The sequence below is a fragment of the Sinohyriopsis cumingii genome, chromosome 2, assembly GCF_028554795.1.
Source record: "Sinohyriopsis cumingii isolate HCF-2022 chromosome 2, ASM2855479v2, whole genome shotgun sequence".
In the NCBI taxonomy this organism is placed as follows: domain Eukaryota; kingdom Metazoa; phylum Mollusca; class Bivalvia; order Unionida; family Unionidae; genus Sinohyriopsis; species Sinohyriopsis cumingii.
The window spans coordinates 169696188-169712570 of NC_142962.1; the positions used below are offsets into that span (position 1 = coordinate 169696188).

Below are 16383 nucleotides of genomic sequence, written 5' to 3' on the forward strand. Positions count from 1 at the left end.
AGCTGTAGGAGCTGATAACCAAATAATTTTCAAAATAATTTGTCTTGTACTTATGGTTTCATGTTTAGATCAACCTTATAGTCACTTGACATTCATCATTTAGTACTGTGTGTAAAACACTGATGTAACATTTCACTATGGTTACACCAAAATACTGATCAAATTATGTACAGATGTCCTTCATTAGCAGTCATATATAAGTTGTCTTGTAATGATAATTAACTATCCATCTATTAACACAAATTTGTTATTACTACTTTTTCTAAACTACTCAGAGGATTCCATAAAACTGTACATGCACATTCATCCCAAGGTCTAACTGAGCCTAAATGAAAATCCTGTTTCATTGAGCATCTACTACTGTGACCATCTTGCAGATGCTATTTCACCTGGACAGATAGTCACAGTAACATTGGTTTTTTGCTTTATGAATATTATTTCTTGGTGATTATAAATAAAATTGTACAAAAATCTGGCATCCAATATGGCCACCACAGCCTTCTTGAAAATCTTCTTATTTCCACTTACCCAGAAAATGATATCAAAATATGGTTTTTGCCAGAAAACTGATGCTATCTAATTCATCCTAAATAAAAATTGTGCTAATGTTACCAAGGCCACCATCTTGAAATGCCAGCTATCTTGAAAGTCTTGTAATGGTTATTTTTACTGGAATGATGGTCATATTGACATCGTTTGTATCAAAGACTTCTTAGTATGCCTTGTTGGTCCAAAATGAAAAGGATGCTAATCTGACATTCAATATTTCCATCATAGATGCCATCTTAAAAATCTTGTAACTGCTACTACTCCCAAAGAAAAGAAAGGTCTACATGAGGATTTGAAGAGGGCTTCTGATGAAGTCCAGTTGGTCCTAAATGGAACTGGTGCTGATTGATTAAACCTCCAGTTTGTCTGCCATGGTGGCCTTATTCAAAACCACACGTCTTCTTAATGGATTAAATTAATATGGCTTTTCAAAATATTTCTTATGATGTCTAGTTGCTTCTAGATGAAAAAGAGATGCTGATCTGGCTACTGATATATCCAACATGGTGACCATCTTGAAAATATTGTTATTGCTTTCAATCCTGAATGGATGACTATGGTGTTTTCAACCCAGATCTTCTTATGATGTCTCATTGGGCCTAAATAAACTTGGAAGCAATCTATCATTCATTATTGCCACCATGGCAGCCATCTTAAAAACCTAGTTATCGCTACCCCAGCAACACAGAAGCAGTGTCAAGATAGGGTTATCATCACAAGACTTTGATGAAAATGATGCAAATGTGATATCTAACATTGCCACCTTGAAAATCTTGTTATTGTTACTCCTCCTGAATGGATAGTCATGTCAACATTCCTGAGTGATGATGTACCATCCAACATAAACTTGGAAATATTGGTGGAAATGCATTTTGAATAACAAATTTTGATCATGTTTGAACGATTTTATATGGTATACCTTTGTCTTTTACATTTTACAGAATTGAGATTTTTGCATTCTATATTTTTTCTTGTACTTCATGTTTACGTTTCTTTGGAAGAGTTTTTCTTCCTTAATTTTTGTGCAGTCTAATTCTGCAATTCTGAAACTTATATTTAATTGGCACCATGTAGCCACTATTGTGCCAGGTTGCCATAAAATATTACTTCTTACATGTATGTTGTTGTGTTTTTTTCACGAAGAGACTTCATATGCTATTTTATTGGACCTAAATGAAAATGGTGCTGGTATATAACATTCAATATGTCTGCTATGATGTCCATTTTGAAAATCTTCCTTTGAACCTTTAAAAAAGAACTCTGTATCAATAAAAATGTAATTCTTCTGACCACTGAAAGTTGCAAAGCATGCCTGGTGACTGAGATTCCTAAAAATGCCTGTTTGTTATACAGCTTTGTGTGTAGCAGGTGAGCAGTACAACAGTAGTACTAGAAAGTGTGACAAATGCCCACGTGGGTTCTACAAAGCAACCAATGGAAATGTACAGAATAGCCAAATTATACAATGTGTCCCATGTCCTTCCACTAAAACTACTGTGACAACTGGTTCCTCCAGCTTAGAAGACTGTAAACTAGGTAAGTTGTCATAAAAGCTAACACAATGTAGTACATGTCATGTTGATTTCTATTTCACTGCCACAGTACTAACCATATCTGTCAGGTCGCACCATTTCACATGGCATGACAAATTTTACTTTACTCTCTTTTTGAAGCTCTTCATCGATTCATGTAGAGGAATGTAAAATGTGTAAGTTACCATCTTTATAGGCATAAACTGGGACTTAAAAAAGTCTAGTTGTGATTTGTATTTCCATGATTTTTATTTCCATGCCATATCTATGCAGGGATCATACAGTGTTATGCATGTTTTTTATTTCACTTTGCGTCATTATGTTCTTGCTTTGTACCTCATGCATTCATTAGATGACTGGAAATGGGTGAGTTGTCATCTTAATAGAGACTAACAAAATGTAGTACTTGTTCTAATTCATTTCAAATAGGCATTTGTATGCCCATCATAGTTATGCAGGAGCCATGTAACATCATGTCGCATAATCTCACATCCCACAATGAATTTTGTTCCTGCTGCTAATTACATTTTTAAGCATTTCCTTTATTCAAAATCAATTTGATATGAGGCTTTACTTTGAGATAACCTAGGATAGATCCAATTTCCAAATGTTTCACCCAAAAATTTAATCGAATTGTGGTACCCATTAATGAAATTGTGGCACCCTTTAATCTCAAGTTTGGCCCTTTTTTTGCATCATAATTTGCTTCCACTTATGTATTTTTATGTTCACTATTTTGGAAATAATGGAATGGAATTTTGACTCAGCTCTATAAATGGGTCATAATTTTATTTTTGCAGATCAATTATTTGTGGAATTTTATTTCTACTGAATATCTTTTCAAGAAATTGATGAACTGAAATAAATTTAGCAGTGAGGCTTTGCATTAAGAATACCAGGTCAAATTAGGTCTTCACTATTTTGAGACAAAATTGTAAAGAGTTACAGTGCCAGTTTTCATACTTCTGTCATTATAGTTTCCATTTGTGTGTATGATAACCTTAGTAATACAGGACTTATCTTTGACAAACTTTGTGGATAGCTTGTACATGCTGTAAGGAACATTCATTCAATTTGGGGGTAAAAGCATCAAAGATCAAAGTCATCATGATTGAAAGTGAAAGAATAAAAATGGTTTTTATTCTGTAAGACTGGTTTTACATATTTACCTTCAGTTGACCAAACTTTGTGAACAACATGAACATGGGGGAAAGCTAGAAGTATGTGGATTTTGCAACCAAAACAGTTAAAGGTCATTGACTAGAAGAATAAAAATAGTTTTGCACAACACAGGCTGACCCTGCTATAAGATGGTAGTTGGGGTCCATAGAACCAGACTGTGTTTTAGACCAAACCGTGTTATAACCATCCAAGTCAGGTGAAGAAAATGATGCATTTACCTAAAATATGGAGGGCAGGCAGGGGGTGGGGTTTAGAAAGCAGGCGCAAAAATATGTGCTTTGTATGAAATGAAGACAAACTAGTTTGAAAAACACTTGTATATTGACAACTTATAGTTGTGTAGTACAATCCATAATCTGTTAAGTACTGTACTTGTATATAATAAATCCATGAATTCAAGTATAGATCACATGTTATAAACTTCACATATGACTCATATTCCATTAGAAAACACAAATAACACATATTTATTAAATAAATGGGAATCCTCATCTTGATCAGTTACCGATTGTCACTTAACAATTCACTACAATTGTTGCCAACAGCACATGGCTCTAGGAGTTTACATGTACATGTACTTCAATTGGCCTAAATTTTGGTCAGCTGGATACATTATCATCTTACCGAGAATATCCAGGGAATGAGCTTATTGATAGGGAAATGGAAACTTGAACAAATTGAAAAGTTTAATAAACATCTTTGCAAGATACCCCATCATCAATTAACTTGATGGCCACATATATATGGTTTCAGATGATTGGAAATTTAATTTTGTTAGTAGCTAACATAAGCATAATTTTTCCTGCAAAAATGAAACTTTCATGGCATAATAAACATGTTCCAGTCACTTTGGAAAATGAAACAATTTATCGGATTCCATTGTTTTTATTTAAGTTTGGTGCTGACTTCCTTAGATGAAAGGTTAGTTGTTTTTATTGAAGATTGTTGTCAGCTTTCTTAGATAAGGGTGCATGTGTTATTGAAGTTATCCCTAAAGGACAGCTTTGGCGGACCAAACTAATGTCTGTTTCTTATTGCAGTGGCAACATCATATAATTGTAGAACATTGAGACTGTTTTTTTTTCTCACTTGCTAAGTATTTATGCAGAATGATCAGTGCTTCAAAGGTTATCATTTTTCTTTGAAGTTTCAGCAAAAAGTTTCTGGGTACATTTTGAAAACAAAAGGAAATAGTCATCATTTGGTCGATTTTAGCAGTTACTTTTTTTGCCTTCAAAAGTTGGTCAATTGTAGCTAGTTCTGGTTGCATAAGTAGACCAACAAGTAGATCTCCAGTTTTGGGGGTGGGGTGTTCGTAACATTTCTTGTGGCTGAGTGATGCTGCCTTCCATGCATGCATCAGAATTTAAAAAAAAAAAATGCCAACAGACAATTAATTACATAGGTGTTCTGTTCTGTTAGGCCCTGACAGGGATTACTACAGAAAATATGAGTGTTCTGAATGATTTAATTCTATGTGTGAAAAGAACAGGAATTTTACTTACCATCTCATAAAGAGGTCAGTCAAAATAAATATATTATTTAGCTGATCGGTTGATAAACTGACACTATTTTGTCAGAAAGATCCATTATGAGATAGTGCCTTGTCCAGTTGATCTTCACTACCTGCCAAGATCTCACATTATACAGTACTTGGGACAAATGTCTGAATAAGCAGATTATGATATGACAATGCACTGTTAGTATGGTTTGTCAATATGAACAAAGAAACAATAGATAAATTCCATTGCATTTTATATCAAGCTTGCATCTTCTCTTCATGATGCCTCTGAATTTCTCCACTCCAAACCCAAGGTTGTATATACAAGTTTAAGCAATCAATTAAATGGTATATTTTGTTGCCAGTACAGAATATAAATTGCAATTTGTGATGCTGGTGAAGCCCAGCATGATCCCTGAGTACAAGAAAAATACATATATATGAAACTGCAGGACCCACACCATGATCATATTATGTTAGAATTCAAATATGATCTCTTCCCCAAAAATGATAAACTTTTATTCGGAGAGCAGAGAGATGGAGAAGTCCTATTTAGACTCAGTTTTCAGATTGTTGTAGAGTTGATAGTAAACAAGATTTGTGATGGTCCCAGGTGCAGTGATAAATTTTCATTGATTGTTCTTCGCAGATATTTGCCAGCCAGGATCATACCGTCCTGAGGGGAATACCAGTTGCAGTCTCTGCCGAAGAGGACAGTACCAGCCTGTCAGTGACCAGACCTTTTGCTTATCTTGTGCTGTTGACTACACTACATCAGAACTTGGCAGTTCTTCCAACACCAGCTGCATTCGTATGTATATTTATATATCTATATGATTCTCTTCATACCTGATTGTATATGGTTTTCATCATAGCTGATTATCAATGTTCTTAGACTATGTATATCTTACCTTCAAAATAGCATGAGTTTGGTGTGGAGCAATTAGATGCATGAATGCCTTGTGTGTATTGGCTTTTGATTTGTTATTGGCATTTGAATCCATTCAAACATCAGACTATCAACTGCTTTAGTAATCTCTAAAGCCAGTAAACAATGTCAGTTTGTATGAATGAGAAAAAAGTAAGAATTTCCATATTCACCATTTTAATTAACATTCTCTTTTTAATAAGTAAAACCATGACACTCTGTTTTTTTTAGAATCGATCAGCTTTTCCTGTTCTCTCACAATACTAAGTGTGTTTCTGTGTGTTTGTGTGTGCAGTCCACAACACCAAGTAAAATACACAACTTAATGCAGATTTGTTTGTGAGTGAGGGAGTTTGATCATCAAACTTGAATTTCACTTAATGTACAAAGCAACATACACAAAACTAAACATTGTAAAACTCATGAATATAAATAATCAGACATGTTGCTAGCCAATGGTCTTTAAGCAGCCTATGGCTATACCAAGTAAGCCCAACATGGAAACATCTTAGATGAGTTCAGTGATGTTCCATCCATGAGATCAGTTTCTAGGTTGCATTATACTCATACAAATGTTTTCCCCATAGCTTGTATAAAAATATTCTCTTACCTAATTTGGTATCATCTTATTTCTCTTCTGTGTCTGAGATGGTTTTAGGGCTTGGTTGTTAAAAAGTATTAAAGGAAGGTATAAATGAATATATTGTAAATGCCAGCAAGTTATTTATATCAGTCCTATTAAGGGACTTGCTATTACTCTATTGTCTTAAACGAAGTAATGGAAAAGAGTAAAAGCCAAAACGTTTTGTAAAATTAAACAAGTAATTTGTTTCCATATAATACAAAGTAAAAATTTAAAAAAATAACTTACTGTATCGTGAATTAAATTCCTAATAGTTCTAACACAAGTCCAAATGTATAGAGTTCCAAATTGAATTCCAGTCATGTTCCAAATAAATCCTAATAATGAATGTGCTGATCTGCTGCAGTATAGAATATGCTAATGTGCCAATGGCCTGGAAAGTGGTAAAGTGTTAACAGTATTTTGATGTATCACAGTAATTATAATACAAGATGTCCTTGACTGAATTCACTATAATTCCAAACTACTAATTTTGTCCAATCAATGTTAGAGAGCACTTTGTAATTCCAATGAATAATTTAAATAACTCAATTTGTCCAAATTAAAAACTGGACACAACAATAAGACTGATTCCACTTCAGATGTTAAGGTTGGAATGAGCAATTTACATTGATGTAAAAAACTAAGTCACAATAATAGAGCCAGTATGTAGGTTAGTTTCCTCTCTAAAACATTAAAAGTTGTCAGCAAATTTTGGAATTTCTAAGTGAAAAACTAATATCATAAATTTCGATTGAAGTAAACATGTTTACGTCCATTAATAATGATCTGAATATTTAATCTATACTCACAGAGAAATATTAGGTATGTATTATGTTGTTTACAACATTAATGTCTCTGATCAGGTAGACCATTAACTTGATTTTGGTCTAAGGTTAGTTACAAAATACAGATATAGATCAAATATTATCATTGAGAAATATACATAACAGACTCCTCTCAACACAAAAATAGATGCATGTACTTAGAGGGTCTCATGTCTGAATCATAGATGGAACTTGACAACCAAACTAAACCCAAAAAATCCCTTAGAAAAAATCTTAAGTTTTTCGAAGACTTCAGTCATGAGGTGCTCAGCATTAAGAGGTTAGTGTTAGGACTGGTTAGCCCGGTGTCAGGATAATGTGACTGGGTGGGACATCATGCTACATGTCTGTTGCATGATGCCCCAGTGCTAGACATCACTATAAACTGCCACACTGCAGACATAGTAGTGATATGACTGATTTTTTTTTAAAGCTATGTTAAAAATCCAAGTCACACACACACACACACACACACACACACACACACACACACACACACACACACACACACACACACACAGAGTCATGAGGTTTCACTAACTACATACATGGCAAGGATGTGAAGTTACTGCCAGAAATGACAGAAATTGAACATAGATACAGAGTGGATATTTGATTGAAAGAGTGAATAAAATATATATTTCACTGAGTGGGTGATTTGGTTCCTGCAGTAGAATTTTACCAAGGAATGTTCGATTTTAACCAAATTTATTATGCATCTTTATATTGTGGAGTCCTGAATGAACTGGATTACCAGGATTCCATGTCATGATCTAAGGGAGTTACATCTACTGGTTGCCCATTTTCCTCCTTTTGGTTTCTTATTATAAAGGTTTCTCATTTTAAGGCCCAGCCAACAAAATTCTGTTTAGTAGATCCCTTTTGCAATATACCTATCACTAATACCTATAATCAAAAACAAGGAAAGAAATGAAATGGACATCTTTTGTTTTGCTTCTGTTGCAGGTAATTGTCGCACCATTGGTGGTGTATATTACAAGAATGGGACTTGTGTACCATGTCCTATTGGTGAGTACAGAGAACCAGATCTAGATTTGAAGATGCCGGATGGCTGCATTCTCTGTGGCTCTGGCACATCCACAGCTCAGACAGGAAGCAAATCACAGCTTGATTGTTTACCTGACACTAAAGATCGTAAGTTCCACATACTTGCCATCTGATTGGCATGAAAATGTTCTAACTCTAGTCTCACCTCTCTTGCTAATACTACATAATTTGCAAGACAAGACAGATTTATGTCCCCTTTGTTATATGTACTTATACACAGTCCTATTTACCTTACACATTGTACTAACTGTTGTAACAACTATCAAGGAGCCTTCACTTCCTCGTGTAATTGTTGTCTTCTACTACAGTGATCGGTAAGCTTCAAAGCCTCTATCACTGCTGAATAATTTACACTGAACAGATTTCCACGCCTATCTCACTCAACAACATGGGCATTATAACATCTACAAAGATGGCAAACATTTGACAGTCTTCTGCCAACAACCCCTAAAATGAGACAATATCCCAATAGCAAGCAGACTTAATCATTTCCATTTATCCATAAAAAGTTACAAACAGGACACAATCCTATTGGTAATCTTCATTATTCAGTTGATCTTGTAAAACTTCAATAAAGAAGATTTACCCATGAATTTAAATTAAACTGTAAACACACAGTTTTGGAACATTGAGAATACAAAGATTTCTTAAAAACCCAAATCACTGGAAATCATGATAAAGCTATATTTATGATTGTAAAACATGTATGACCCCACTGAACCACAAGAAGTAAGGGTCCAAAGAGTTAAGATAAGAAACAGATTGGACAATTGTCAATATGGTATGAAATCTAACTAAATCATCTAAAGATGAATATAAACATATCTACCAAATTTCAATTGTACAAATGCTAACAGGCTTCCCAAGACTGACAGACAGACATATTGATAGTCAGATTATTTGAGATATGGACATGTGTGATGAAATCTAGACACCATCACTAATCAGAACTTGTAAAATAAGTTCTGAAACATCATCCAAAAGAATTGGACCAAATTTGACAGGGAGCATCTAGACATGAAGGTCTTGAAGTTTGTACAAATGATACTGGTCAAAGATCAGTTATGGCCAAAACAGCATGACCAGTCTTGAAAGACTGCCACTTCTACAAGCAAAAACTAGCTGCTCAAGACAGTTGATCTTCTTTCATAATAGGTGTGTGAATAAGGGTGAGTTTTCAGAGCTGAAATTTGTCTGTATTTAAGAAGGAAAATAGACATACACTGAAGGAAAATAGACATACACATAAGGAAAATACACATACACTGAAGGAAAATACACATACACTGAAGGAAAATACATGTACACTGAAGGAAAATACACATACACATAAGGAAAATACACATGCACTGAAGGAAAATACACATACACATAAGGAAAATATACATACACAGAAGGAAAATACGCATAATTACTCTTTTTACATTGTTCTTTAAATATAGTTCTTGTTAAAACATTACATGCATTCATATAAAAATGTATATAGCACTGAAAATACATTGATAATAAAACATTATTTTATTTGAAGTTCACATAGAGTCTGTAGGCATTATGGCATATCATTTGACTATAGGGTAACATTTTCTTATTCCATCTGTAAAATGTAGAGTAAACTAGCGTAACACTCACTTATTCCATCCACAAAATGTAGAATAAGCTAAGGTAACACTTACTTATTCCATCCATAAAATGTAGCAGAGTTAACTAGGGTAACACTTATTTATTCCATCCATAAAACGTAGTAAAATTAGCTAGGTTAACACTAACTTATTCCATCCATAAAATGTAGAGTTAACTAGGGTAACACTAACTTATTCCATCCATAGAATGTAGTAAAGTTAGCTAGGGTAAGACTACTTATTCCATCCATAAAATGTAGTAAATTTAACTAGGGTAACACTTACTTATTCCATCCATAAAATGTAGAGTTAACTAGGGTAACACTAACTTATTCCACCCATAAAATGTAGTAGAGTTAACTAGGGTAATACTAACTTATTCCATCCATAAAATGTAGTAGATTTAACTAGGGTAACACTAACTTATTCCATCCATAAAATGTAGAGTTAACTAGGGTAACAATTACTAATTCCATCCATAAAATGTAGTGCAGTTAACTAGGGTAACACTACCTTATTCCATCCATAAAATGTAGTAAAGTTAGCAAGGGTAACACTAACTTATTTCATCCATGAAATGTAGAGTTAAATAGGGTAACACTTATTTCTTCCTAGTTAGCTAGGGTAGCACTTACTTGTTCCATCCATAAAATGTGGTAACGTTAGCTAATGTAAGACTTACTTATTTCATCCATAAAATGTAGAGTTAACTAGGGTAGCACTAACTTATTCCATCTGTAAAATGTAGAGTTAACTAGGGTAACACTTACTTGTTCCATCTGTAAAATGTAGTAAAGTTAGCTAGGGTAACACTTACTTATTCCATCCATAAAATTTAGTAGAGTTAACTAGGGTAACACAAATTTATTCCATCCATAAAATGTAGAGTTAACAAGGGTAACACTTACTTATTCCATCCACAATATGTAGCAAAGTTAACTAGGGTAACACTTACTTATTCCATCCATAAAATGTAGTAGAGTTAACTAGGGTAACACTAACATAGTCCATCCTTAAAATGTAGTAAAGTTAGCTAGGGTAACACTAACTTATTTCATCCATAAAATGTAGAGTTCAATAGGGTAACACTTATTTCTTCCATCCATAAAATGTAGAGTTAGCTAGGATAACACTTACTTGTTCCATCCATAAAATGTAGTAAAGTTAGCTAGGGTAACACTAACTTATTTCATCCATAAAATGTAGAGTTAAATAGGGTAACACTTATTTCTTCCATCCATAAAATGTAGAGTTAGCTAGGATAATGCTTACTTGTTCCATCCTTAAAATGTAATAAAGTTAACTAGGGTAAGACTTACTTATTCCATCCATAAAATGTAGAAATAACTAGGGTAGCACTAACTTATTCCATCCGTAAAATGTAGAGTTAACTAGGGTAACACTTACTTATTCCATCTGTAAAATGTAGTAAAATTAGCTAGGGTAACGCTTACTTATTGCATCCATAAAATTTAGTAGAGTTAGCTAGGGTAACACTAACTTATTCCATCTATAAAATGTAGAGTTAACTAGGGTAACACTTACATATTCGATCCACAAAATGTAGTAAAGTTAGCTAGGGTAACACTTACTTATTCCATCCAAAAAATGTAGAGTTAACTAGGGTAACACTAACTTATTCCATCCATAAAATGTAGTAAAGTTAGCTAGGGTAAGACTACTTATTCCATTCCATAAAATGTAATAGATTTAACTAGGGTAACACTTATTCCATCCATAAAATGTAGAGTTAACTAGGTTAACACTAACTTATTCCATCCATAAAATGTAGTAAAGTTAGCTAGGGTAACACATACTTATTCCATCCATAAAATGTAGTAGATTTAACTAGGGTAACACTAACTTATTCCATCCATAAAATGTAGAGTTAACTAGGGTAACACTTACTTATTCCATCCATAAAATGTAGTAGAGTTAACTAGAGTAACACTAACTTATTCCATCCATAAAATGTAGTAAATTTAGCTAGGGTAACACTTACTTATTCCATCCATAAAATTTAGTAGAGTTAGCTAGGGTAACACTAACTTATTCCATCCATAAAATTTAGTAGAGTTAACTAGGGTAACACTACCTTATTCCTTCCATAAAATGTAGCAAAGTTAGCTAGGGTAACACTTACTTATTCCATCCATAAAATGTAGAGTTAACTAGGGTAACACTAACTTATTCCATCCATAAAATGTGGTAAAGTTAGCTAGGGTAAGACTACTTATTCCATCCATAAAATGTAATACATTTAACTAGGGTAACACTTACTTATTCCATCCATAAAATGTAGAGTTAACTAGGGTAACACTAACTTATTCCACTCATAAAATGTAGTAGAGTTAACTAGGGTAACACTAACTTATTCCATCCATAAAATGTAGTAGATTTAACTAGGGTAACACTTATTCCATCCATAAAATGTAGAGTTAAGTAGGGTAACACTAACTTATTCCATTCATAAAATGTAGTAGAGTTAAGTAGGGTAACACTAACTTATTCCATTCATAAAATGTAGTAGAGTTAAGTAGGGTAACACTAACTTATTTCATCCATAAAATGTAGAGTTAACTAGGGTAACACTTACTTATTCCATCCATGAAATGTAGAGTTAACTAGGGTAACAATTACTTATTCCATCCATAAAATGTAGTACAGTTAACTAGGGTAACACTAACTTATTCCATCCATAAAATGTAGTAAAGTTAGCTAGGGTAACACAAACTTATTTCGTCCATAAAATTTAGAGTTAAGTAGGGTAACACTTATTTCTTCCATCCATAAAATGTAGAGTTAGCTAGGATAACACTTACTTGTTCGAATCCATAAAATGTAGTAAAATTAGCTAGGGAAACACTAACTTATTTTATTCATAAAATGTAGTGTTAACTAGGGTAACACTTACTTATTTCATCTGTAAAATGTAGTAAAGTTAGCTAGGGTAACACTTACTTATTCCATCCATAAAATTTAGTAGAGTTAACTAGGGTAACACTAACTTATTCCATGCATAAAATGTAGAGTTAGCTAGGGTAACACTTGCTTATTCCATCCACAAAATGTAGTAAAGTTAGCTAGGGTAACACTTACTTATTGCATCCATAAAATGTAGAGTTAACTAGGGTAACATTAACTTATTCCATCCATAAAATGTAGTAGAGTTAACTAGGGTAACACTAACTTATTCCATCCATAGAATGTAGTAAAGTTAGCTAGGGTAAGACTACTTATTCCATCCATAAAATGTAGTAAATTTAACAAGGGTAACACTTACTTATTCCATCCATAAAATGTAGAGTTAACCAGGGTAACACTAACTTATTCCACCCATAAAATGTAGTAGAGTTAACTAGGGTAATACTAACTTATTCCATCCATAAAATGTAGTAGATTTAACTAGGGTAACACTAACTTATTCCATCCATAAAATGTAGAGTTAACTAGGGTAACAATTACTAATTCCATCCATAAAATGTAGTACAGTTAACTAGGGTAACACTACCTTATTCCATCCATAAAATGTAGTAAAGTTAGCAATGGTAACACTAACTTATTTCATCCATGAAATGTAGAGTTAAATAGGGTAACACTTATTTCTTCCTAGTTAGCTAGGGTAGCACTTACTTGTTCCATCCATAAAATGTGGTAACGTTAGCTAATGTAAGACTTACTTATTCCATCCATAAAATGTAGAGTTAACTAGGGTTGCACTAACTTATTCCATCTGTAAAATGTAGAGTTAACTAGGGTAACACTTACTTGTTCCATCTGTAAAATGTGGTAAAGTTAGCTAGGGTAACACTTACTTATTCCATCCATAAAATTTAGCAGAGTTAACTAGGGTAACACTAACTTATTCCATCCATGAAATGTAGGGTTAACTAGGGTAACACTTACTTATTCCATCCACAAAATGTAGTAAAGTTAGCTTGGATAACACTTACTTATTCCATCCATAAAATGTAGAGTTAACTAGGGTAACACTAATTTATTCCATCCATAAAATGTAGTAGAGTTAGCTAGGGTAAGACTACTTATTCCATCCATAAAATGTAGTAAAGTTAGCTAGGGTAACACTTACTTATTCCATCCATAAAATGTAGTAGATTTAACTAGGGTAACACTTACTTATTCCATCCATAAAATGTAGGGTTAAATAGGGTAACACTTATTTCTTTCATCCATAAAATGTAGAGTTAGCTAGGGTGACACTTACTTGTTCCTCCATAAAATGTAGTAAAGTTAGCTAGGGTAAGACTTACTTATTCCATCCATAAAATGTAGTAAAGTTAGCTAGGGTAACACTTACTTATTCCATCCATAAACTGTAGAGTTAACTAGGGTAACACTTACTTATTCCATTCATAAAATGTAGTACAGTTACCTAGGGTAACACTTACTTGTTCCATCTGTAAAATGTAGTAAAGTTAGCTAGGGTAGCACTTACTTATTCCATCCATAAAATGTAGTAGATTTAACTAGTTTAACACTAACTTATTTTATCCATAAAATGTAGAGTTAAATAGGGTAACACTTATTTCTTCCATCCATAAAATGTAGAGTTAGCTAGGGTAACACTTACTTGTTCCATCCATAAAATGTAGTAGAGTTAACTAGGTAGGATAACACTTACTAGTTCCATCTGTAAAATGCAGTAGTGTTAGATAGGGTGACACTTTTTTTTTCCATCCATAAAATGTAGTAGAGTTAGCTATGTTAACACTTATTTATTCCATCCATAAAATGTAGTAGAGTTAGCTATGTTAACACTTACTTATTCCATCCATAAAATGTAGTAAAGTTAACTAGGGTAACACTAACTTATTCCATCCATAAAATGTAGAATTAGCTAGGGTAACACGAACTTATTCTATCCATAAAATGTAGAGTTAACTAGGGTAACACTTACTTATTCCATCCATAAATGTAGTTTAGTTATTGTAACACTTACTTGTTCCATCCATAAAATGTAGCATAGTTATGGTAACACTTTCTTATTCCATCCATAAAATGTAGTATAGTTATGGTAACACTTTCTTATTCCATCCATAAAATGTAGCACAGTTAGTTATGGTGACACTTTTTTATTCCATCGATAACATGTAGTAGAGTTAGCAATGGTAACACTTATTTTCACAATGGATTAACAAATAATAGAAACCTTTTCAATGACTGTGTCTATGAATAGGAATTAAGAAGACAATGGCAGTTCAAGACGTACACAAGTCCAGTTTACCGTCTCTAGCATATAACTTTAACTTATAAATCAAATAAAACCATTTATGAAACTGAACCTTTTTCCCCAATTTTCTAGCATAGAAAGTGAAAATTTAAAAGCAAACTTACAGTATTGTGATTTTAATCCCAAATAGTCCTAAAAGTTCTATCACAAGTCCAATTGTATGTTGAGTATTCCAAATGAATTCCATTGGTGTTCCACTGTGAATTTTAATCTTGGATTTGCCAATGTGCCAATATCCTGGAACAGTGTTAATGTGTTAACAGTCATGATGTATCACAGTTATATAATCCAAAATGTACTTTGTAATTCCAATGAATATAAAACCTATAACATAATAAGAGGACCAGGATAAGTTTCAAATGTTTATTTCTAGAACATTCTAAGTCACAAACAAGATCAGGTATTTGTCAAAAACATGGCAGATATCAAGTAGTCCTGGAATTCCCAAGAGAAAAACAATGTCCTGAACTCATATTGAAGTAAAAATGTTTACCTACAAGTAATGATTATCTTAAAAGATAATCTACAATCATAGACACATTTTTAGCTTTGTAATATGTTGTTTACAAAATGACCCTTACTGACTATAATCATGGGCAAAAGCCAACACACAATACAAATTAAATATTGATAACAACCTTGGGTGTGAGATCATTGGTTTTCCACAATTCTTAATCCTCTGTCCTGAAATCTTGATGCCTTTGTGTACTCTGGGTGTGCATGTTTGTTAATATAAATTAAAGAAGGTTCATTTTAAACTTTGGTTCCACATCCACAAATAATGTAGAAATATTTCTCAGTTTATAATTATCATACAAATATAGAAACTGACTTAATGATTTGTTCATTTAATTCTTACTGACATTTTGCCAAATTTTATAACTAGCTGCCATTTGCATGATAAAATGTGTTAAATCTTGAATAAATAGATCTTTTGGTTCACCTCATACTGTATACATGAAAGACTGAGGCATTGTTTCTTTTTCAGCAATTAGACCTGTTATAGAAACAGTATCATTTTCATTCTCCATGACCTTCACCTCCAACACACGCTGTGGAACTAGCAACCGGGGTTTAATACGTAACCAGATTGAGATTAAGATCCATGCTCAGATGAAGAAAAAAGGAAAAGGCCTGTGCAAGAACAACTGTGTGAATATTGTAGTGACCATCTCTGCTTCCTCATGTGGAGGAAACCGAAGAAAACGTGAAACTAATGATACTGTGATAGCTGAAGTTGCTGTCAATAATGTTACGTAAGTGATGTTAGACTTAATAATGTTACGTAAGTAATGTTAGACTTA

At 33.2% G+C, this 16383-nt stretch overlaps 1 protein-coding gene across 1 annotated transcript in view; it reads left to right on the forward strand.

Annotated features, from left to right (window-relative positions):
* The window catches only part of LOC149806280 (uncharacterized), a 386203-nt gene that overhangs the window by 300948 nt on the left and 68872 nt on the right, over positions 1-16383 (forward strand). Inside the window, exons 45-48 of the mRNA XM_089935557.1 lie at positions 1903-2085; positions 5414-5575; positions 8108-8296; positions 16068-16335. Of these exons, the coding sequence (XP_089791683.1) occupies positions 1903-2085; positions 5414-5575; positions 8108-8296; positions 16068-16335 (802 nt within the window). The remainder of the gene's footprint in view (positions 1-1902; positions 2086-5413; positions 5576-8107; positions 8297-16067; positions 16336-16383) is intronic.